The 22,919-nt window shown below is 40.2% G+C and overlaps 1 protein-coding gene across 1 annotated transcript in view; it reads left to right on the top strand.

The window, feature by feature from the left end:
* MYO16 (myosin XVI) overlaps positions 1 to 19,646 on the top strand; it is a 435,293-nt gene extending 415,647 nt beyond the window's left edge. The window contains exon 35 of the mRNA XM_080660342.1: positions 18,180 to 19,646. Coding sequence (XP_080516468.1) covers positions 18,180 to 18,407 — 228 coding nt within the window. The 3' untranslated portion in view covers positions 18,408 to 19,646. The remainder of the gene's footprint in view (positions 1 to 18,179) is intronic.
* The last annotated feature ends 3,273 nt before the right edge of the window (positions 19,647 to 22,919 follow it).

The following is a 22,919-nucleotide window of genomic DNA, read 5'->3' as shown; positions in this document are numbered from 1 at the left end:
TTACTTCAAAGCACTCTCTTCCTTCCCCTTTCTTGGTCTTGATGGAGGTGAGGTGCCCCATTGCTCCTAAGTTTTAAAAAAAATGAAACCACAAGTCTAATATAGAGGCATACCTCAGAGATATTGTGGGTTTGTTTTTAGACCATCACAACAAAGCAAACACAGTAATCATTAAAATATGGCAATAAAGCAAGTTATACAAATTGTTTTGTTTCCCAATGCTTGTAAGTTATGTTTATAGTATACTGTAGTCTATTAAGAGTGTATGTCTAAAAAACAATGTACATACCTTAATTAAAAAATACTTTATTGCTGAAAAGTACTAACCATCATTTAAGGCTATAGGAAAATTGTCCTCTTGATGCAGGATTGCTACAAACATTCAATTTGTAAAAGACACAGTATCAGGGGTGGGCAATAAAAGGAGGTATGCCTGTATTGTGGTAACATCTGTTCCTTCTCTCAAACATGTACTAGTATTCAGGCATTCACACATTAATTCCTTTTAAACCCTCCATGTAAGTGAACTGGAAGCATTGTGCTGGATAGAGATTGATTTACTCATTTTGGACTCTAAGACACCCATAGTCTTATCAAATAGTAACTAATTCTACTCACAGGAAATTCTGCTCACATTGATTAGCATTTTTCTCACTTTGATAATATATATGATCCTTTTTAATTAAAAAAAATGTCCTTGATTCTTAACATTTCTTAAATTACTTTATTGTAATGTTAATTAAGATGTTACATAAAATCTCTTTATTCTTTTAGCTCTCATTAGAGCTGTAAAAACAAAGGCAAATTTAAAAATTCAGTAGAACAGAAACCTACAAAAGCAAAAAAAAATAAAATTTTCTACATTTTATATTAGGTGTGATTCTGTTGAAATTACTGTTGAAATATGAAGATGATACTGACATAGTTTCCATGAACTTCGGGACACTTTTACCATCTTGTGCAGTTGGTTTTACCCAAGTCTCTGTCACCTTTTTTTCTATTTGAATTGCTGTGCAACCTACACTGTCAGATCATTTAGCTTTTTCTTGGAGAAGAATGCCTACTTGCATATTAAATATATCACTTTTTCTTCTTAACCTGTAAGAATACAAATAATATTACTTGTGTCAATCTGCTTGTAAATAAAATACAAAGTCAGAAAATTAAATCTCACCGACTGCCAGCTTAAAAAGTAGGGATTCAAATTATTTAAAGTACAATTACATATTTTTTAAAAAATATGATTAAAATCAAAATGCAAAAATCTTAGATTGTTCCAAAAACTTAAGGACCCCTGAAAATATATATCAAACCCAAATCTCAAAAAAATTTAACAGTTGCTTAAATTATTCACTAAAATCTGTGTATACCCTTTTTACTTTTCTCCTAAAGTTCAAAAACCTCTAGACCTTTCATCATTTTTTTCCTGAATAACTTTCTTTAGTTTAAAATCAAATATAAGTCATAGTTATGTTATAAATCCAAAGTATTTCTCAGTGTTTTGAGAGTTTCATGTTAATAACATGTCAATATAAATATGTTATATTTATTTATTAAATATGTTTTATTGATTTCAGAGAGAGGAAGGGAGAGAGAGAGAAACATCAATGATGAGAATCATTGATCTGCTGCCTCCTGCTAGCCCCCTACTAGGGATCGAGCCCACAACCCAGGCATGTACCCTGACTGGGAATCAAACCATAATCTCCTGGTTCATGGGGTCAACACTCAACCATTGAACCACACCAGCTGGGCGAGACTATGTTATATTTATATAAAAACCTAAATTGTGAGAGGTGGTTACATTTAACAGTGTCTTATTGAGTCATTAGGATAACTGTAATTCAGAATGTTTAGAGATTTTCTCAAGTCAAATGGCTAACAATGACAAAGTCATAATAGCCCACATTTTATAGAGCTCTCACTTTTAAGTAGCTCATGTAACAATTACTCTTCCTTTTGTCCTTTTGAGGTAGATTATTATTATTGTGATCCCAGTTTACAGATGTGGAAGCTGATAGACTTCTGCAAGGTTACATAACTATTAGCTGGCAAATTTAGGATTCCAGTCCAGGTCCTCTGACTCAGAAGTCCAGGTTGTCAAATATACTGTCTCTGTTCAACCAGCCTCAACATCTCCATAGGATTGTAATTTCCTGTTAAAGAATGAAGTCCAATGTCTATATCAAGTCTTGTAGAAATACCTCTCCCTGCCTGTTTCCCCCCATTTCCATCTAATTGACCATCTCATTTTTCAAAATTTAGTTTAAAAGTTACCACCCCTCTGCCCTCGTTGGTGTGGCTCTGTTGGTTGGTACATCGTCCCATGCACCAAAGGTGGTGGGTTTGGGTTCGATTTCCGGTCAGAGCATCTCTCTCTCTCTCTCTCTCTCTCTCTGAAATTAAAAAAAAAAGTTGCCACCTCTATGAAGTCTCTACAGACCTTCGTCCATAGTGTTTGCTTGCCCAGGTAAATGATATAAAGAAAAAATAAGAAAGGTTAAAAACAAGAAAACAAAACTCTCCCTCTTTTTTACTCACTCCATCTCTATGCCATGGGCAGCACATTAAGACACTTGTGTGAATTGCCTTTAGAGAAGTATCTTTCAGACTGTCAAACCTCAGAGGGAAGGTAGGGGAGGGTGGGGGTAAGGGGGAGAGATCAACCAAAAGACTTGTATGCATGCATATAAGCCTAACCAATGGACACAGACAACAGGGGGGTGAGGGCATGAGTGGGAGGGTTGGGGGGCAATGAGGAGATAAGGACACATATGTAATACCTTAATCAATAAAAAAAAGTTCCTTTAAAAACAAGGCATCTCATACCCAAAGGTTCAGATGTGTGGAACACTTTATTTCTTAGTTACAACACTTGCCTTCTGGTTCTGAAAGGTGGTTTTGTGTACAAACACTATTATGTAAATCATGCCAGAAAATAAATAAGTGTGGTGGAAATGTATCTTTTAAAACAGTGGAAAACAAGATTTAAGTTAAAATACACCAATACGGTATCCTTATCCTACAAACAAATCCACATAAATGAGACCTGGGGGAAGCCAGCTGATTCTGAGCCCACATTGCCGGCAGCATCCCTAACCCCAGAGTTATTTCTTCTCTTTCAGAAAGTAAGTGCTTCATTTTCAATATCAATACTAAAATTATTGTTAAAAAATCATTATTGCCCTTTCAATGATAATATTTTTGTGAAATATCAAATAATAGTAAGGGAGGCTGTGAGGGTGTTTGTTATTAGCAACAGGTTGTGAAATTTAAAGAATGGAGAAACACGATTTAAATGTTTTACAGTGCTGAATAATATTATAAATACTTTTTGTTGCTTATATATTACTTGACCACCATTTAGGTAATATTCATAGCTATATTTGATATTTTAAAATATGAAAGCTCTTAACTGTGACAACTATCATTCTTATACCTCACAATCTAATAAATTTAGTGAATCTAACCAAGGAAGATTAAACACCATTAGTCAAAGGACACTGTCCTCATCCTCTGATCTTCTGTCTATTGTCTCATAGATCATGATTTCAAAATGCCCTCTGAACTTCAGTGTTGATAGTAATGACCTATCAGATATTCTTACATAGAATTTTAACTTTCATTTAAAAATAATCTATGAAGATTCTATTTTGTTTTTGTAATTGAAGATCAATAATGTTAATATTTTAGCATCTCCTTTATGCCATTCTGGCAACTATCTTTATATACCTATTAAATTTTACTCAATACCTATTAATCTCCATAGTAGAAAATAAAGTTCCATGGGATCTCTCAATAAAAGGGTTTATTCTGAGCACTAGTTGATTATTGCAAACATCAGTCAAATTTGTGCTTATCAGGGAAGCCTAGAGAGCTCTCGGTCATTGACTCAAAGATGGCATTCTTCTGCGCTCACTGCATTATTCAAGACATCAATACCTTCGTTAAGAAAGTGCTTTCTCATGGTGTGTGTGTACAAGTTTCACCTTTTATAATATACTTGGGAATTCAGATTTTTAAAATAAATACTGAGAAGCTTTTGAAGTGTAGAGAGCATTTCTTTTTTTGTTTTTTTTTTCTTTTTGTGTGTTTTTTAATTTAAAAAATAACATTCAATTACAGTTATTATACAATAGTATGTGTTTTTTTAAGCAGGTATGCTATTTATTTTAAAAATACATTTTTTTTTTAAATTTTTTTATTGTTTAAAGTATTACATATATTAGTACATATATCTCCCTTTTTTCCCCATTGACCTTCCCCCAGCCTCCCCTACCCCCCGTCGCATGCCCTCATCCCACCCACCCAATGTCTTGTGTCCATTGGTGTGCTTATATGCATGCATACAACTCCTTTGGTTGATATATTTCCCTCCCTCCCCAACACTCCCCAACCTTCCCGCTGTAATTTGACAGTCTGTTCGGTGCTTTACTGCCTCTGTATCTATCGTTTTATTCATCAGGTTATAATGTTCTTTATTTTCCATAAATGAGTGAGATCATGTGGTATTTTTCTTTCATTGCCTGGCTTATTTCACTTAACATAATGCTCTCCAGGTCCATCCATGCTGCTGCAAATGGTTAAAATTCCTTCTTTTTTTATAGCAGCATAGTATTCCATTGTGTAGATGTACCATAGTTTTCTAATCCACTCATCTGCTGATGAGCATTTAGGCTGTTTCCAAATCTTAGCTATTGTAAATTGTGCTGCTATGAACATAGGGGTGCATATATCCTTTCTGATTGGTGTTTCTAGTTTCTTGGGATATATTCCTAGAAGTGGGATTACTGGGTCAAATGGGAGCTCCATTTTTAGTTTTTTGAGGAAACTCCATACTGTTCTCCACAGTGGCTGCACCAGTCTGCATTCCCACCAGCAGTTCCCGAGGGTTCATTTTTCTCCACATCTTTGCCAGCAGTTGTAGTTTGTTGATTTGTTGATGATAGCCATTCTGACAGGTGTGAGATGGTACCGCATTGTCATTTTGATTTGCATCTCTCAAATAATTAGTAACTTTGAGCATGATTTCATGTGAGTCTTGGCCTTCCTTCTGTCTTCTTTTGAAAAGATTCTATTTAGGTCCGTTGCCCATTTTTTTTATTGGATCATTTATCTTCCTTTTATTAAGTTGTATAAGTTGCCTGTAGATGTTGGAGATTAAACCTTTATCAGTGATAACATTTGCAAATATGTTCTTCCATATGGTGGGCTTTCTTGTTTTTTTGATGGTTTCTTTTGCTGTGCAAAAGCTTTTTATTTTGATGTAGTCCCATTTATTTATTTTCTCTTTAACTTCCATTGCCCTAGGAGCGGTATCGGTGAAGAAATTGCTTCGGCATATGTCTGAGATTTCTCTGCCTGTGGATTCCTCTAGTATTTTTATGGTTTCCTGTCTTATGTTTAAGTCCTGTATCCATTTTCAGTTTATTTTTGTGTATGGTGTAAGTTGGTGGTCTAGTTTCATTTTTTTTTTGCATGTATCTGTCCAATTTTCCCAGCACCATTTAATGAAGAGACTGTCTTGACTCCATTGTATGTTCATGCCTCCTTTGTCAAATATTAATTGAGCATAGTGGTTTGGGTCGATTTCTGGGTTCTCTATTATATTCCATTGGTCTATATGTCTGTTCTTGTAACAGTACCAGGCTGTTTTGAGAACAGTGGCTTTGTAATACAGCTTGAAATCTGGTATTGAGATCCCACCTACTTTGTTCTTCTTTCTCAGGATTGCTATGGCTATTCAGGGTCTTTTTTTATTCCAGATGAATTTTTGGAGAGTTGGTTCTAGGTCTGTGAAATATGCCATTGGTATTTTAATGGGGAGTGCATTGAACCTATCGATTGCTTTGGGTAGTATGGACATTTTAATGATATTGATTCTCCCAATCCATGAATATGGTATCTTCTTCCATCTGTTTACATCTTCCTCTATCTCTTTTTTCAGTGTCCTGTAGTTTTCCGCATATAGGTCTTTTACCTCCTTAGTTAAGTTTATTCCTAGGTATCTTAATTTTTTTGGTGCGATGGTAAATGGGAATGCTTTTTTGGTCTCTCTTTCTGTAAGTTCACTATTGGTGTATAGAAATGCCATAGATTTCTTGGCGTTAATTTTGTATCCTGCTACATTGCCGAATTCATTTGTTAAGTCTATTAGTTCTTTGATGGAGTCTTTCAGGTTTTTTATGTACAATATCATGTCATCTGCAAATAAGGACAGCTTTACTTCTTCTTTTCCAATTTGGACGCCTTTTATTTCCTCTTCTTGCCTAATTGCAATGGCTAATACTTCCAGTAATATGTCAAACAGGAGTGGTGAGAGTGGGCATCCCTGTCTTGTTCCTGTTCTTAGGGGAAATGGTTTTAGTTTTTGCCCATTAAGTATGATGTTAGCTGTGGGTTTATCATATATAGCTTTTATTATGTTGAGGTATGATCCTTCTATTCCCACCTTGTTGAGAGTTTTTATCAAGAAAGGGTGTTGGATTGTCAAATGCTTTTTCTGCATCAATTGATATGACTATGTGATTTTTATCTCTCAATTTGTTTTTGTGATGTATCACGTTTATTGATTTGCGGATATTGTACCATCCTTGCATTCCTGGGATAAATCCTACTTGGTCATGGTGTATGATCTTTCTGATGTACTGCTGGATCCAATTTGCTAGAATTTTGTTGAGGATTCTGGCATCTATGTTCATGAGGGATATTGGCCTGTAATTATCTTTCATTGGCTTGTCTTTATCTGGCTTTGGTATTAGGGCAGGGGTGGGCAAACTTTTTGACTCGAGGGCCACAATGGGTTCTTAAACTGGACCGGAGGGCCGGAACAAAAGCATGGATGGAGTGTTTGTGTGAACTAATATAAATTCAAAGTAAAGGAGCGGAGGGGAGAACAAGAGAACCATCCACTCTTTCAGCTCCACGGGCCGGATAGAATAGCCGAATGGGCCAGATCCAGCCCACAGGCCGTAGTTTGCCCACGGCTGTATTAGGGTGATGCTGGCCTCATAGAAGGAGCTTGGAAGTATTCCTTACTCTTGAATTTTTTGGAATAGTCTGTGAAGGATAGGTTTTAGTTCTTCCTTGAATGTTTGGCAAAACTCCCCTGTGAAGCCGTCTGGCCCCGGGCTTTTGTTTGCTGAAAGCTTTTTGATGACTGCTTCAATTTCTTCCATAGGTACTGGCATATTGAGCTGTTTAGATTCTTCCTGATTGAGTTTGAAAATTATATTTTTCTAGGAATATGTCCATTTCCTCCAGGTTGTCCAGTGTGTTGGAATAGAGTTGTTCATAATATTTTTTAACAATCCTTTGTATTATGGTGGGGTCTGTTGTTATTTCGCCTCTTTCATTTCTGATTTTGTTTACTTGGGTCCTCTCTCTATACTTCTTAGTGAGCCTGACTAGAGGTTCAAAAATCTTATTTATCCGTTCAAAGAACCAGCTCTTGGTTTTGTTGATCTTTTGTATTGTTTTGTTTGTTGTTTTTTTTTGGTCTCAATGTCGTTTATCTCTGTCCTTCCTTCTGCTTACACTGGGCTTTTCTTGTTGCTCTCTTTCTAACTCTTTGAGTTGTAGGGTTAGGTAATTTATTACCATTGTTTCTTGTTTTTTGCAATAGGCTTGTAGAGCTATGAACTTCCCTCTTAAGACTGCTTTTGCTGTGTCCCATAGATTTTGGATTGTTGTTTTTTCATTGTCATTTGTTGCCATGATGTTTTTTATTTCTTCCTTGATCTCTCTGGTAACCCAGTCATTGTTTAATAGCATGCAGTTTAGTCTCCATGTGTTTGATTTTTTTGGATTGTTTTTATTTTAGTTGACTTGCAGTTTTATGCCACTCTGATCTGAGAAGATGCTTGATATGATTTCTATATTCTTGAATTTGAAGAGACTTTTCCTATGACCCAATATATGGTCTATCTTTGAAAATGACCCATGTGCATTTGAGAGGAATGTATACTCTGTGGCATTGGAGTGAAATGTTCTGAAGATGTGAATTAATTCCATCTGGTCTAGTGAGTCATTTAGGATTGATGTTTCTTTGCTGATTTTTTGTTTAGAGGATTTATCCAATTGTGATAGTGGGGTATTAAAGTCTCTTACTATGATTGTATTGCTGTCAACCTCTCCCTTGATATCCTCCAGGAGTTTTTTTTTTTATGTGTTTGGGTGCTCCTGTATTGGATGCATATATGTTTACCAGAGGTATTTCTTCTTTTTGGATTCTTCCCTTTAGTATTATGAAGTGGCCTTCCTTATCTCTTGTTATGTCCTTCACTTTAAGATCTAATTTGTCAGATATAAGTATTGCTACCCCAGCTTTTTTTTTTCATTTCCATTCACCTGGAAAACCTTTTTCCATCCCTTCACCCTCAGTCTGTGTGAGTCTTTTTTTCTGAGGTGGCTTTCTTGTAGACAGCAGATATATGGGTTGTGTTTTCTTATCCAATCCATTACCCTATGTCTTTTGATTGGGGCATTTAATCCATTTACATTTAAAGTTATTATTGATAGGTACTTATTTGTCGCCATTTTTATTCTTTACCCATGTGTTCCTTCTTCGCTTCCTATTTCTTTTGTTTTACAGCAGACCCTTTAGCATTTCTTGCATTGCTGCTTTGGTGATAATAAATTCCCTTAGTCCTTTTTTGTCTGTGAAGCTCCTGATTTCACCTTCAATTTTGATTGATAGCCTTGCTGGGTACAGTATTCTTGGATTCAGTCCCTTCCTTTGCATGACTTGGTATATTTCATTTCATTCCCTTCTTGCCGATGAGTTTCTGTTGAGAAATCAGTGGCTAGTCTGATGGGGGTTCCTTTGTAGGTAACTTTCTGTCTCTCTCTGGCCACTTTTAAGATTCTTACTTTGTCACTGGTGTTTGCCAATTTAATTATAATGTGCCTTGGCGTCGGTCCTTTGGGGTTCATTTTGCTTGGGACTCAGTGAGCTTCTTGGATTTGTGTGGGTTTTTTCTTCCCTATATCAGGGGAGTTTTCTGTCATTTCTTCAAACAGGTTTTCTATTCCTTGCTCAGTTTCCTCTCCTTCTGGGACACCTATTATGCGGATGTTGTTTTGTTTCATGTTGTCTCAAAGTTCCCTTAGGCTCTCCTCCTGCTTTTTAATTTTTTTTTTTTTGAAGCTGCTCTACTTGGGTATTTTTTTCTACCTTGTCTTCTAGCTCACTGATGTGGTCCTCTGCTTCTTCTAGTCTACTCTGGATGCTTTCTATTGAGTTCTTACAGCAGCGATGTCATTTTTCATTTCTTCTTGGTTCTTCTTCATTTCCTCTTGGTTCTTGCTCATATTGTCGAATTTGTCTTCCATTCTTCTCAGCCACTTTATGACCATTTCTCTGAATTTTTTCTCTGACATGTTGCTTGCCTCCATTTCGTTTACTTCCTTTTCTGGTGATGCCTGCTTTCCTTTCATATGCGGGGTGTTTCTTTGCCTCCCCATGGTCTCTCTTCTCCGGGTGTCTGGTTATATAGTTCTCTCTCTCCTGCATTGATTTAAAGGCACAAAATACAACACAACCAGGTACAACTCACAAGGCACTGAACAAAAATGTATTCACGATATTAATAACCCCAAATAAAGGTGACCACCAGAGAAAGGCAATTTAGGAAATAGGAGAGAAAGAAGAAGAGAAAGGGGAAAAAAAGAAAAAGAAAGGAGTGCCAAAATGAAATTGAGAAAAAGAAAAAAAAAGTAAGAGAGAAAAGAAAGAGAATAAGAAAGAAAAGGGGAACAAACTATATATATGGGGAGAAAACACCAATAGAACATCCACTAATCCCAACAAATGCCAGCAACAAGTACCTGGAGATGAATACAAACTACAAACAACAACTAATATCAAGCAAGGCGAGGGAAAACAGATGCAAAAAACAAACAAAAACAAAGCAAACAAAACAAAACAAAAAGAATAAGCAAAACAATCTCACAAACAAGCATAAAAATTGATATAATTAACATTCAAGCAAACAACAACAAAACAATAGAGAGAAAAACAATTTTTTTGGATAATGAAGCCAGAGAAGAGAGAGGTGTGTATGGACTTGGAGCAGGGGATTGGAAATTAGATATATAAGTAGTGTGAAATTTTAACAGGGTAAAAAGAAAGAATAGGGAAAATCAAAAGCAGGAAAAAGGTAAGAGAAACAGGACAACAAAAGGGGAAATGTTAGTAAGAGAGTGATGGCATAAAGGTAGAGTTGAGATAGAGTAAAATGATGCTAAAGGAAAAATGAAAATAGAATGTAGAACACTAATCCCAAAGTAAAATAAAGAGAAAATAAAATGACACTTTTTTAAAGAAAGGTAAAATAGTAGTAGTAATAATACTAATTGAAAATGAAAATGTAATAATTAAAAAGGTAAAATCAAGTGAGGAAAAAAGAAAAAAAATATTTTCTTAAAAGATGAAAAAATAAAAAAATAATAAAAATAAAATGTGCAGTAGTGAAGGTCATTCACTTCCTTTATTGTTCTGTTTGTCACACCTGTTTCCCAGTAAGGACAGTATTGCAGTTCCCTGCTTTCCACTGCTCCTGTGTTGTGAGCCAGTCCTGATTTTTAAGCAGGCAGTGTGTCTTAATTCCTTGTATTCCTTTATTTGTGATTACACAAGAGTCAATTTGTGATTCAGCCCCTGGGTGGCAGTGTTTCTGGATTGACCTCTGGGTCTATAGGTCCTCTCTAGCCTGTGCTTAGATCCTGCTTTCCCTGTGGCACTCAATACCGGTTTGTGGGAGTGGTCTGCCCCAGAGCTGGTTCTCCAACGGTCACTCCCTGCTCTGATCCCCAGGTTCCAGAAAAACAACTTTCCCCTGCAGTCTCCTAGGGTGTCCCCAACTGGGTGATCCTAGGAAAAAGCACAAGTGTGCAAACTCTGGGGCTGCGTGCAAGTCTGCGCAGTCCTTTTCCCCCTTGTATCCAAGCAGCCGGCACACTCCCAAAATTTTTAGGCTGTCCTGCATCAGATCAAAATGGGTTGCTTTTTAGAGATCCCCTCTGTTAGCAGCTCTGAGGACCCCCTTTGACATTCACTGATCACGCCAGCCCCAACAGCCATGGATTTTTTTAGGTCCAGACTTCCCTGGTCCTCCAGCTCTCACAGTGCGCATGTTTCTCTGTCCTGCTGGGACCAGAGACCTCACCTTATCCCAGGCGAAATCTGACCTTTCCATGGTGGAGTGTAGAGCTCCTCTGAATCCGCGTGTTTGTGCCAATTGGGGACCAGTGTTCTGGGGTTCGCAGCTGTTCGGTGGGTGCCATAGTTGTAGATTTTCAGGCTTCTGATAACATCCACTTTCCCCTTCAAGATGGTGCGGTCTCCACATCCGAGCCTGTAGCTCTGGGAGGGAACCCAGCAGCAATGGGGTCTGCCCGGTCAGGGGAGCCCTGTCCAGCAGTCCCCTACCTTCTCCTGGAGTATATCTGTCCCTTAACTCACCAAAAAACACTCCCCGTGTGACCTTCAGCTGTTCTTTCTATGTGCTCTGGGACATGGCTTGGGACACGTCTGTCTATTCCGCCACCATTTTTTTGAGTTGCATTTCTTTTTTTTTAGTGAAGCAATGACTCAGGGGACTTGGAACATTGTATGTCACAATCTCTCCCACCAAGCCTAGTTCAGATCAGCAGTCCCTCTCAGCAGATTGGGGTAGCCTCTATGGAGTGACTCAATCTGCAAATCTGTTCCTATCATGAAGGTCTTCGTAGAGGGTCCTACCTAGTACATGTTTTTGGTCACTATGCAAGCCTACTGGCAAGAGTCTAGGATTGAGAAGAAATATAAAATGGGTATATTTTGTGCTTGCTTGGTGTGAAGACAGTTGTATGTTCACAGTAGTATGAAGATAAAGCCAGCACATGCCATCAGGCCACAGAAGAGCAATGCCACCTACTGGGTGGAGATCTAGATTATGTTTGTCTAGTTTTTATGCTTTACTGTTTTGTTAGGAATTTATTCCATTTTTTATTTTTTGTACCTTCCTTGCTTTCTTTTAGATTAATTGAATATTTATTTCACTTATTTATTATATGTTCTTACTATTCTTGTTGTAGTTTCACCAGAGAATAAAACATGCACCTTACTTTTTTTTTTTTTTTTTTTAAATATATTTTATTGATTTGTTACAGAGAGGAAGGAAGAGGGATAGAGAGTTAGAAACATCGATGGGAGAGAAACATCGATCAGCTGCCTCCTGCACACCTCCCACTGGGGATGTGCCCGCAACCAAGGTACATGCCCTTGACCGGAATCGAACCCGGGACCCTTCAGTCCGCAGGCCGACGCTCCATCCACTGAGCCAAACCGGTTTCGGCAAACATGCACCTTACTTATTGCATTTTAACAGATTTTATTACTTGTACCATTTTCCTAATACTACTAGAACTTTAGAGCCTCTACTCCATGTAACCCCCCTTGGCTTTTGTAGTTATTGGTGGCATCCATTCTTGTTTTACATATAGTTTTAAGTCCATATGACCTTGCAAACATATAATTTATATTCACCAATGCATTTAATCCCACTGTTCTTCCTTCTCTCTAAAATTTTCATTTTTTCCACGTGGTATCATTTTTTCTCATCTTTAAAACAACACACACATGCATAAGACTGTTGATGCCAAGTTACCTCATCTTTGTCCAAAAACATTTTTATTTAATTTTCATTTTTTGAGAGCAGAATTCTAGGTTGAATTACTTCCTTTCAGTACTTTAACCTCTGATTTGTTGTCTGTCTTCCAATGTTACTACTAGTATTTAGCAATCAGCTTTCACTCTCATTGTCATTTCTTTGAAAATAATGTGTCTTTTCATCTGGATTTTTAAAGTTTACTCTTTCTTTTGTCTGGTCTTTGGCATTTTTAATATGGTATGCCTTGCATTTTCTTACTGTTGGTGATGCTGTGTGTGTTCCTCTTTTGTGTGGTTTACTGAGCTGATTGAAAATGTGCATTGATGCTATTAACGAGCTTTGGAAAACTTCTCTGACAATTGCTTGGCCACATTCTTTGTATGTCATCTACTTCAAATACTCTTTTATGCTTATGTTCATTCTGCTATTTCTTACATTTGCCTTTTTTCCCTCAGTTCTCTTAAATATTTAATCATAGGTATTTTAGTCTTTACCTGCTAACTCTAAATCTGGATCATTTGTGAATCTGTTTTATCTTTTGAATTTTGGTAAATTTCCTTATCTCTTCACATGTATATTAATTTCTGATTGCATGGTAAGTATTGTGTGTAAATAAATTATAGATTCCACAGATGACGTTTTCTACACAAAAGTTTATCACCATCCTTTGTTAGGAAGAAAAGGCAAGGGTGAGCATATCAGTCCAATCACAAATTTAGTTGTGTTGGAGAACCAGTCTACCTGTGGTTCTCCTCTGATCCTCAGCGTGCACATTCCTGTGCTTAAACTGAGAACGTGACAGGTCCCTTAGCACTGAAACATTACAGTAGCTCTAGCTCTGTATTTGAGAGCCCAAGTCTCCAACCATGTACCCCACTCAGCTTAAAGCCCAAAAATCTTTAAGATGAGACTAGTCAGCACTTGAGGCTATCATTTCCCTGTTAAATTTCTGCTTCTGAAAGCATTTCTGTCATTGTAAGACATTTCACTCTACTTCTTATAAGCTTTTGACCCAAGGCACCACTTACTCATACATTTGAAGAACTTAACAAATGACCCTTTGAGAAAATGCCCATGCATTTGAGGATTGTCAAGTTTTAATTTGTCTCTCTAGTTCCATGCACCTGCAAAATATTGTATATATTCTCTTTCTTCTATAATGGACTCTCTAGACCTCAGAAGAACATAATTGGCAAATGTCCCTGAAAGAAACAAAAAAGAAGCTAGTAATTGTTTACTCAGAAAGATTCTCTCTATCCAGAACTGTGGTTCCTCTAGTTCTGTTTTGTCAGAGCTTTGTCATATTTTAAAAACGTAATTTTTGTAATTTATTTCTTTTTTATCATTTTACAATGGGGGTGAAAACCTGCTAGGATGTACAATATTCTATGCAGAAGAAGTTCCTTGTTTTTTTCTAAATACTATAGATCAATATGAAGTTCTATTACTTTAAAAAAATGGTTTTCAAGGAAATTTGGGGAAAATAATCAACTGAGATGGTATAGGTACCCTTCCATCAATTAGATATTCTCTCATAAAATTAATCCAGTAATAGCATTTTTCAGAGATGGTTGTTATATAAGGAAAGTGTGCCAAGAAATATGAATACACACACACACACACACACACACACACACACACACACACTGAGTGGCCAGATTATTATGATCTCTGAACACATAATAATCTTGCCACTCAGTGTATATCCTATATAATAAAAGGCTAATATGCAAATTGTCCCCTCGACCAGGAGTTCGACCAGCAGGCAGACCGGGCAACCGTCCATGTCCCCTCCCCCTGGCCAGGCTGGCCAGACCCTACCCATGCACGAATTCATGCACCAGGCCTCTAATATATATATATATATATATATATATATATATATATATATATATATATATACACACACACACACATACATACACATACACACACACACACACACACACACTCACACACACACTGAGTGGCCAGATTATAATGCGTTCAGAGATCATAATAATCTGGCCACTCAGTGTGTGTGTGTGTATATATATATACACACAGTATATTCATTATTCATACAGTGAATGAGACTGAAGCTAAATGTAATCAACACAGAATACACTAATGGAAAAATAGAGGCACTAGAATACATTAATGGAGGAAACATACAGATTTTACTCAAGTGCCATTTAAAAAAAGACAAGAAGAGGAAGGAGATATAGAGACCCTGGTCCTTAGCATGCTGGATAACAGTTGTTAAGTAAGTGACAGTCACTGTAGAGTAATAATTAAGAAGGCAGATTCTGGAGCCAGCCTGCCTGATCCCATAATTTTCCAAGTGACTTTGGAAAAATTACTTAACCACTCTGTGCCTCAATTTCCTCATCACAAAATGCTTTGTAGAGTCCTTAGGAGGACTGCATGAGTTACCTCTTATAAGGTGCTTAGAAGAGTACCTGGCACACATTTAGCACTTTAAGGTGTTATTAAGTAAATGGTTTTTATGCACACCTTCTGGCCCCCTTCCTTGGCTCACTTCCCTGACAGCGGAGGCAATCTGGCTTTCATGAGAGTCTTCCCAGCAGGAGAATGTCTTCTTTCCCCGTCATTCTGGTGCAGTCCTGGATGCTAGAGAAAAATACCCTTTAAAGTGGGGCATGCTGCTTCAGCAGCTCACTTTCTATTGATGCCTGGAGGGTGCTTCAGGACCTGGACAATTGCAGTCCTGTCTTCCACACTTAGGAGGTTTTTTTTTGTTGTTGTTTGTTTTCTGGTTGTTTTTAAAGTCAATTTGGGGGAACTCCTTTTGCTAAAAACCAGCTCCCGAAATCTAGTTATGCACACTAGATATGAGTTTGACCTCTTGGTTTCTGTGTTTTAACACTGTGTCTCAATGTTCTGCCCATCAACTTGATTCTGGGCTTTAAAATCTTCTTCCTGGGCAAACAATAGGTTCGGGTGGCCAGGCAAAGGAGTTGGTTTTAGAATTGTCCTGGAACAAGGACTGCCTGAGCTTCTTTCAAGTGCCTATTGTCATAGGAGAGGAAACCACCTGTGTCTTGCTTTGTTGTATCCTCTTTTGTCTTGATGAAGAGGATGGAAGTGGCACTGGCACAAAGTAGCCAGTTGGAGGTGGGATGAGCCATCCTCATTTCCTCTTAATGCTCCCAATATTCCCATTCACATGTATTGTTTATGACTAGAATCTCATTCTTTTAAACCAGCATACTCACTTTAGAATTGATAGGAAAAAACAAAACAAACATAAAAAAAAACAAAAAGCAAAAAATGGTTTCTGCAATATCTAGCTGTTACGGATTACTGGCTACTGGCAGAAGGGGGAGCCTGTGGCAATCCATGTAGCATGGTTGTCCTGAAGTGACCCAGCTCAGGGGCAAGCTCTGTCTCCAGGGTGTCTCTCTTCAGATGCCCGAAGAAAACGAGAGGAAATAGCTGACACAATTGCACATTTTAATGCTCTTCTGCAAAGGCCCCTAAAATTTCCATCTCTGTGGTCTCAAGGTCTGAGAGAGCACACATCAGGTAGTTTAGATCACAGCTTGGATTCACCGCCACAAAATAGCACCTGCATGATGTACCAGTGGTGTTGCAGATGTTCTCAAGCTCAACTACCTGACTCCACTGAGCTCATTTGATATTTTAGTGGCTGTCCCTTGCCACACCTAATTCTTAAAACCAGTTTCTACATTAGTGTGATTCTCTCTTAACATAGACCATGAATGGGTCCTCTTGAGTAAGAGATGTCACATTACCTTAAAAGATACTAATAACTGTGCATAGACTGAGTGGATTCTAGAATGAGGTGAACCTGGAGAAATCCAAGAACATCAGACAATTATAATTGTAATAAGTTAAATGAAGAGAAAGTACAAGGTGTTATAAGAATCCTAATATATAAAAACCTTGAGTCTGTCACGACCGGAGGCTCAACCAACCAGAAGTCAGTTCTGCAGTCAGCCCTGGGTTTCCATGGCGACCCAGCATTGAATGCTATGGAAGCAGGCATGGTGACCCAGCACTGACTGCTGAGGGGGCTGCAAATCAGGCCTGGAGAGAGGCCTGAAGAGAGAAGCAGGGTCTGATCCATAGCCTCTGTAGCAGCTGTTGATCGGCACTTCCCTCTCTCTTTCTCTCTGGGCCTGGCCAGCAGCCACACCTCCATTTCTCTCCAGGCCTCCACTGGAGCTGCTGATCAGCCCTGCCTTTCTGATCAGGCCCCGTTGATAGGCCCAGAGATGCTGACTGGCATAGAAATCAACCAATCAGGACCAAATCTGGATGAAGTGTGAGGAGCCAATGGCTGCCTAGGAAGCGGAGCTTTTGACGCTGGCTGGCACAGAAATTGACCGATCAGAACCAAATTGACCGGCAGAGGAGAGCAGTTGGGGGCAAGATCAGGCCTGCAGGGGAGGGCAGTTGGGGGAGACCAGGCCAGCAGGAAGGGCAGTTGAGGGCGAGATCAGGCCGGCCGGGGAGGACAATTGGGGGTGAGATCAGGCTGGCAGTGGAGGGCAGTTGGGGGCAACCAGGCCAGCAGGGGAGGGCAGTTGGCGGTGATCGGGCTGGCAGGGGAGCAGTTAGGTGTTAATCAGACCCAGCAGGCAAGTGGTTAGGGGGTGATCAGGCTGGCAGGCAGAAGCGGTTAGGGGCAATCAGGCAGGCGAGTGGTTAGGAGCCAGCAGTCCCGGATTGTGAGAGGGATGTCTGACTGACGGTTTAGGCCCGATCCCACAGGGGTCCCAGAATGGAGTGGGTGTAGGCTGGGCTGAGGGACACCCCCCCCCCCCAGTGCACGAATTTTGTGCACTGGGCCTCTAGTCCTATATAATAAAAGGCTAATATGCAATTCAACCAAAAGGCGGTATAACTGGTCACTATGATGCACACTGACCACCGCAGGGCAGATGCTCAATGCAGGGGCTGCCCCCTGGTGGTCAGTGCTCTCCTACAGGGGAAGCACCACTCAGCCAGAAGCAAGGCTCATGGCTGGCGAGCACAGCAGCGGTGGCGGGAGCCTCTCCCACCTCCACAGCAGTGCTAAGGACCCTTTGGGGGGTGTCCACCTGACGGGGGATGTCCACCTGATGGTGGGGAGCGGGCCTAAGCCAGCAGGCGGACATCCCCTGAAGGGTTCTGGACTGCGAGAGGGCACAGACAGGGCTGAGGGACCACCCCCCAACCCCCAGTGCACAAATGTCATGCCCCGGGCCTCTAGTGTATGTAATAATAGAGGTCAAACAGACAGTTAAGTCTTTCTTGTACCACCGGAAGGATATCACATGTTAACCAGTGCACCTATCCTAAGTGTTCTACTGATTTTTTCCCCCCACTCTTCTTAATTCAGCAGCTCACAGCCAACCCAGTTGGATGCCATTTGCTGAGTGCTGGGGGTTTTATAGGAAATGAATGATGCCTCTTTTGACCCTGGTCCGTCCCGTGGCAACCAGGTGTTGCTATTGTACATCTCGCTCATTCTCAATACATATTTGGTGTTACTCTTCCCCCCTATTTTCCCCACAGGTAATCCATCAGCTGAGGTTCTCAGAGAATGAAAGTGTGGCCCTGCAGGAACTCCTGGACTGGAGGCGAAAGCTCTGTGAGGAAGGAGAAGACTGGCAGCAGATTCTGCAGCACTCTGAGCCCAGAGCGCCTCCTCCACCTCCATGCAAGAAGCCCACGCTCCTGAAGAAGCCTGCAGGGGCCCCCTGCAGCAAGCTGCCTTCCCAGTTCTGGGACACTACCATGTGATGTGATCCAACTCACAGCATAAAACCACCCAGTGATCCCAGGCGGCATCCACAGAAGGCTGCCTTTGATACATGCTGGGCGCTCTCTCCACGCATTTACACAGAAAAGCACAGGACACAGAAGTTAAATACCTGAGATTCCGTGGATGTGTGTGTGTGTGTGTATGTGTGTGACTGTATGTGTGTGTGTATGTATGTGTGACTGTGTATGTGTGTGTGTGTGTGTGTGTGTGTTTTCTTACCCATTCCATGGGGATACACTGATTTCCAGGCTCCATGGTGATAGGGCCATGCTACCTCCATGTAGCAAGTGAAAGGCCATAAAAAGGTATGGATGAGGTGAGAGGGGAAAGAGGGGTGGAGGAGAGGAGTGATCCATGCACACTACACACTTGTTCTTATATAGTCTGACCACATGTTTCTCATACTCCAATCGTTTTAATACAATATACTCTACCAGACATGTGTTTTTATTTCTTTGTAGGCGTTTATGTTCTATCAGAATTACAAACCTGAAAATTATGTACATGTTTCTTACTGTGTTTTATAACTTTATGTAATTGGTGGTGCTCCCTTTCTTCAAAATACAGATTTTTAAAAATTATTTCTAGATTTTTTTTTTCTTTTGCATACCATTTTTTTACCTAAAGTATCTAAGAATCTGGGGACTCTGCTGTTGTGTTAGCTTTGCTTTGCATAGCTATATGGACCAAGTCCCATGCTTTATATTTCATTCATTGATTAGGAGGCAGTTCCTTCCTGTGCCCTGTATTTCTGGATATGTGGATTGTGAGCTCTTTAGTTAAATCTCATCTCCTGACTTCAGCATAGGTTACAGGAAATTTTGTGTCAGTCTGCAGGTATGGCTTCAAATTCATAGCTGTTGGGATGAAAGGGCCATACCCATTTAAAGGTCTGCACAGTGCAAATAAGCACTCTGAGATTTACTGGTTCCAGCAGCAATGCTGCATTACAAGTCATTTGTCCTCTCCGAGCTCCTCTGCATGGCTCACCTGCTGTATATCCTCAGCCCTCCTGTACTGCAATTGCCTGTTTGTTGATGTGCTTCTGGAGTTCCGAGCGGTGGCATCAGACCATCGTGTCTGGCTACTCGGACTCTCTATTCATACCAGCCTTTGAAAAGTTACTGTGCCAATAAAAGGGTACAACTTTGTTCTTCTTGTGGTTTTATTTGCTGTTGTTGTTATCTTCTTGTTATCTTTCACAAGGAATGCTTCTGATTCCTGATCAGAGCCGTAGGGGCAATTAAGTAATCTCATTAATCTAGCTCCCTTCTGATGTTTTTCTCACAACATTTTTGCAAGCTTCAGGCTCTAGGAGTTTGTTTTTTTTCAAATAAAGCTTTATGAGTATATAGATAGAATTATTATGCAGGCATTTGTGTGTTTTAGAAATAACATGTTCATTGTTTAGGAGTAATAATAGACAAACAGGTCAGGAGATGACAGTTTGTTAATACAAATCCCACTCCAAGCTCAGGGGAGGCCACAGGGAGAAGCACTGGGATTGGTCAGGAGGCAGAGGGAGTGAGGGAACTCTCACTCTTGAAGCTTTTTTTGTGGTTTCATGGGGAGAAATGTGTAAGGCAGAGTATGCAGGCATGAAGTGGAGGACTTCGAATAATTTCAGCAGGCCCTGGGGTGCAGAGACTGAACCTGGCTATTTGGTACCTGGTCCAAGTCAGGGGTGTGGCCTGGAGTAGGACAGGTCAATAAGAGGTGTGGGCTCTAGGTTGGTTGGGAGTTGTTGACTCCCTCCAGGATTGGGCTAGCCCTGGGAGGGACAATACCTCCATGATGAGCAAGGCCCAGATGTCAAAGCATCAGAATACAGTAAAATAAAAGACATAGTTAATACATGGCTAACTGGCAAATTACTGTACCATCCAACAATCACAGGGAGGCATTCTCTCAACCTCCAACCAACAAACAAGCCCCATACCCTGCCTCTTCCTCTTCTATTTCTCTGACATCTGACTTCCTAACCTCAGCCACTAAGCAACAGAAGAAGCCAGATTTCCTTAATATACACAGCTCCCTTGGCCATGCACTGCACATGGCAGGCACTTAATAGACTTGGTTGAATTCAAGTTTGAATTGGATGCCCCTCCCAATACTCACAGTATATTGGAACAGAATGAACAGTGAACTTCTCGGGCATTACACCTTGTGAAAACTTGTTTCAAATGTGCACTGAGCACTTGCCATGACTGTTCTGAGTGCTTTGCACATATTATTTCTAATACTGACATATGACTCCATGGTCATTATTATCACATGTGAATCATCATCCTGAAATTGAAGCTCAGAGCTGGGAGTAGGCTGTCAGAATGTAAACCCTCATCATTCTAGTTCCAAAGTCCATGACATTTTAACTTGAGTTTTCTACTGATTATATTGAAATAGTAGAGGCCTGGTGCATGAAATCTGGGACCCCTTGAGAGATGTCCGACTGCCCATTTAGGCCCAATACCGGGCCTAAATGGGCAGTCGGACATCCTTCTTACAATCCAGGACTGCTGGCTCCCAAATGTTTGCCTGCCTGCCCAATTGCCCCTAACTGCTTCTGCCTCCCAGCTGATCACCCCCTAACCACTCCCCTGCCAGCTTGATCAATGCCTAACTGCTGGCCCAATTGCCCATAATTGCCCTCCCCTGCAGGCCTGGTCATCCCCAACTGCCCTCCCCTGCAGGCCTGGTCATCCCCAACTGCCCTCCTCTGCTGGCCCGTCACCCCGAACTTCCCTCCCTTGCCAGCCTGGTCGCCCCTAACTGCTCTCCCCTGCCAGCCAGATTGCCCCTAACTGCCCTCCTTTGTCAGCCTAATCACTCCTAACTGCCCTCCCCTGCAGGCCTTGTCCCCCACCAACTGCCCTCCCCTGCAGGCCTGGTCCCCCCCAACTGCCCTCCCCTGCTGGCCTGGTCACCCCTAACTGCCCTCCCCTGCTGGCCTGGTCGCCCCTAACTTCTCTCCCCTGCTGGCCTGGTCCCCCACAACTGCCCTCCCCTGAAGGCTTGAGTCCCCCCCCCAACTGTCCTCCCCTGCAGGCCTGATCATCCCCAACTGCCCTCCCTTGCATGCCTGGTCCCTCCCAACTGCTCTCCCCTACTGGCCTGATTGCCCACAACTGCCCTCCCCTGACGGCCATCTTGTGGCAACCATCTTGTGTCCACATGGGGGTGGCCATCTTTGACTATATGGGGGCAGCCATCTTGTGTGTTGGAGTGATGATCACTTTACATAATACTGCCCTAACCGGTTTGACTCAGTGGCTAGAGCGTCGGCCTGTGGACTGAAGGGTCCCAGGTTTGATTCTGGTCAAGGGCATGTACCTTGGTTACAGGCACATCCCCAGTAGGAGGTGTGCAGGAGGCAGCTGATCCATGTTTCTCTCTCACCAATGTTTCTAACTCTCTATCCCTCTCCCTTCCTCTCTGTAAAAAAGCAATAAAAAAATATATTTTAAAAAATTGCATAATACCTCTTTATTATATAGGATATCTTTAAAAACTTCAAGTTTAAATAACTTTGGGGGGCTACAACATTGTGTGAAACTGATGGCAGACTATTGTAGGGAAAGCTTACATGAAGTAAGGAGTCCCAAGCACTGAGGATCCAAAGGACACTTTCTATTCATATTGACATGATCACAATTTGCAGTTTGTATCATCATAAGTTGAACCTGATAATCGCCTACTAGAGGTACCATGAGCATCATGAAATAGTAAGTATTTAATCTGTCCAATAATCACTTGCCTCCTCTAACATTTGTTGACCTTATAGAGCTAAAGGGAAAACCCCTTGAAAATTTTCTAAAACACGATCTCCTAATATAGTAAGGTCTTTGTGTTTAGGTGTTTGTTTTCTCCACAGTGGAGTAAGACTTCAGTATGTGTTAATCAATACTTTAGAGCTATCTGATTGTACCCATTCTACATACATGACAGAAAAATCAGCAAAGACTCAAAAGCATTAATAGCCCTGATAGTATGAGATAAAATTCAAGTTTGTGTGTGTATTAAAGGTACACTCAGAATCATTCTTTAATGATTAAAACATTGTCAAGAAAATAAACAAAGGTACTATTATGGATAATAAAGCACTGAATGTTATTCCACATAAGCAAGATTTTGACAATTATGTATATTTGCTATATATTTAATATATTTTAATTACTATTAGACCATATGGCATGAATTATGATATATTATTAGGCCTAAGACCTTATGTTTAGCAATATAATTAGTATGAATTATTACCCTATGTTCAAACACTGCCCAATTGCTTTTTTCAAAAATGCTTTATGAGGGGTCTCTAAAAACTATCAAAATGTTTGTAGTGGATTAAAATGATTTAAAATGTATTTTCTAGGGTGGAAAAATATATCATTACTTTTCTTAATAGTGGTATCTACATTAGTAGAATTATGCTTACATAAATCTACTTGATAAAAGCAACAACCAATTAAAATCTTAGATTTGCAAGTGAACTT

Source organism: Plecotus auritus (assembly GCF_963455305.1).
Source record: "Plecotus auritus genome assembly, chromosome: 3".
Lineage (NCBI taxonomy): Eukaryota > Metazoa > Chordata > Mammalia > Chiroptera > Vespertilionidae > Plecotus > Plecotus auritus.
Note: the sequence above shows the minus strand (reverse complement) of the source record. Positions and strands in the feature narration are given on the sequence as shown.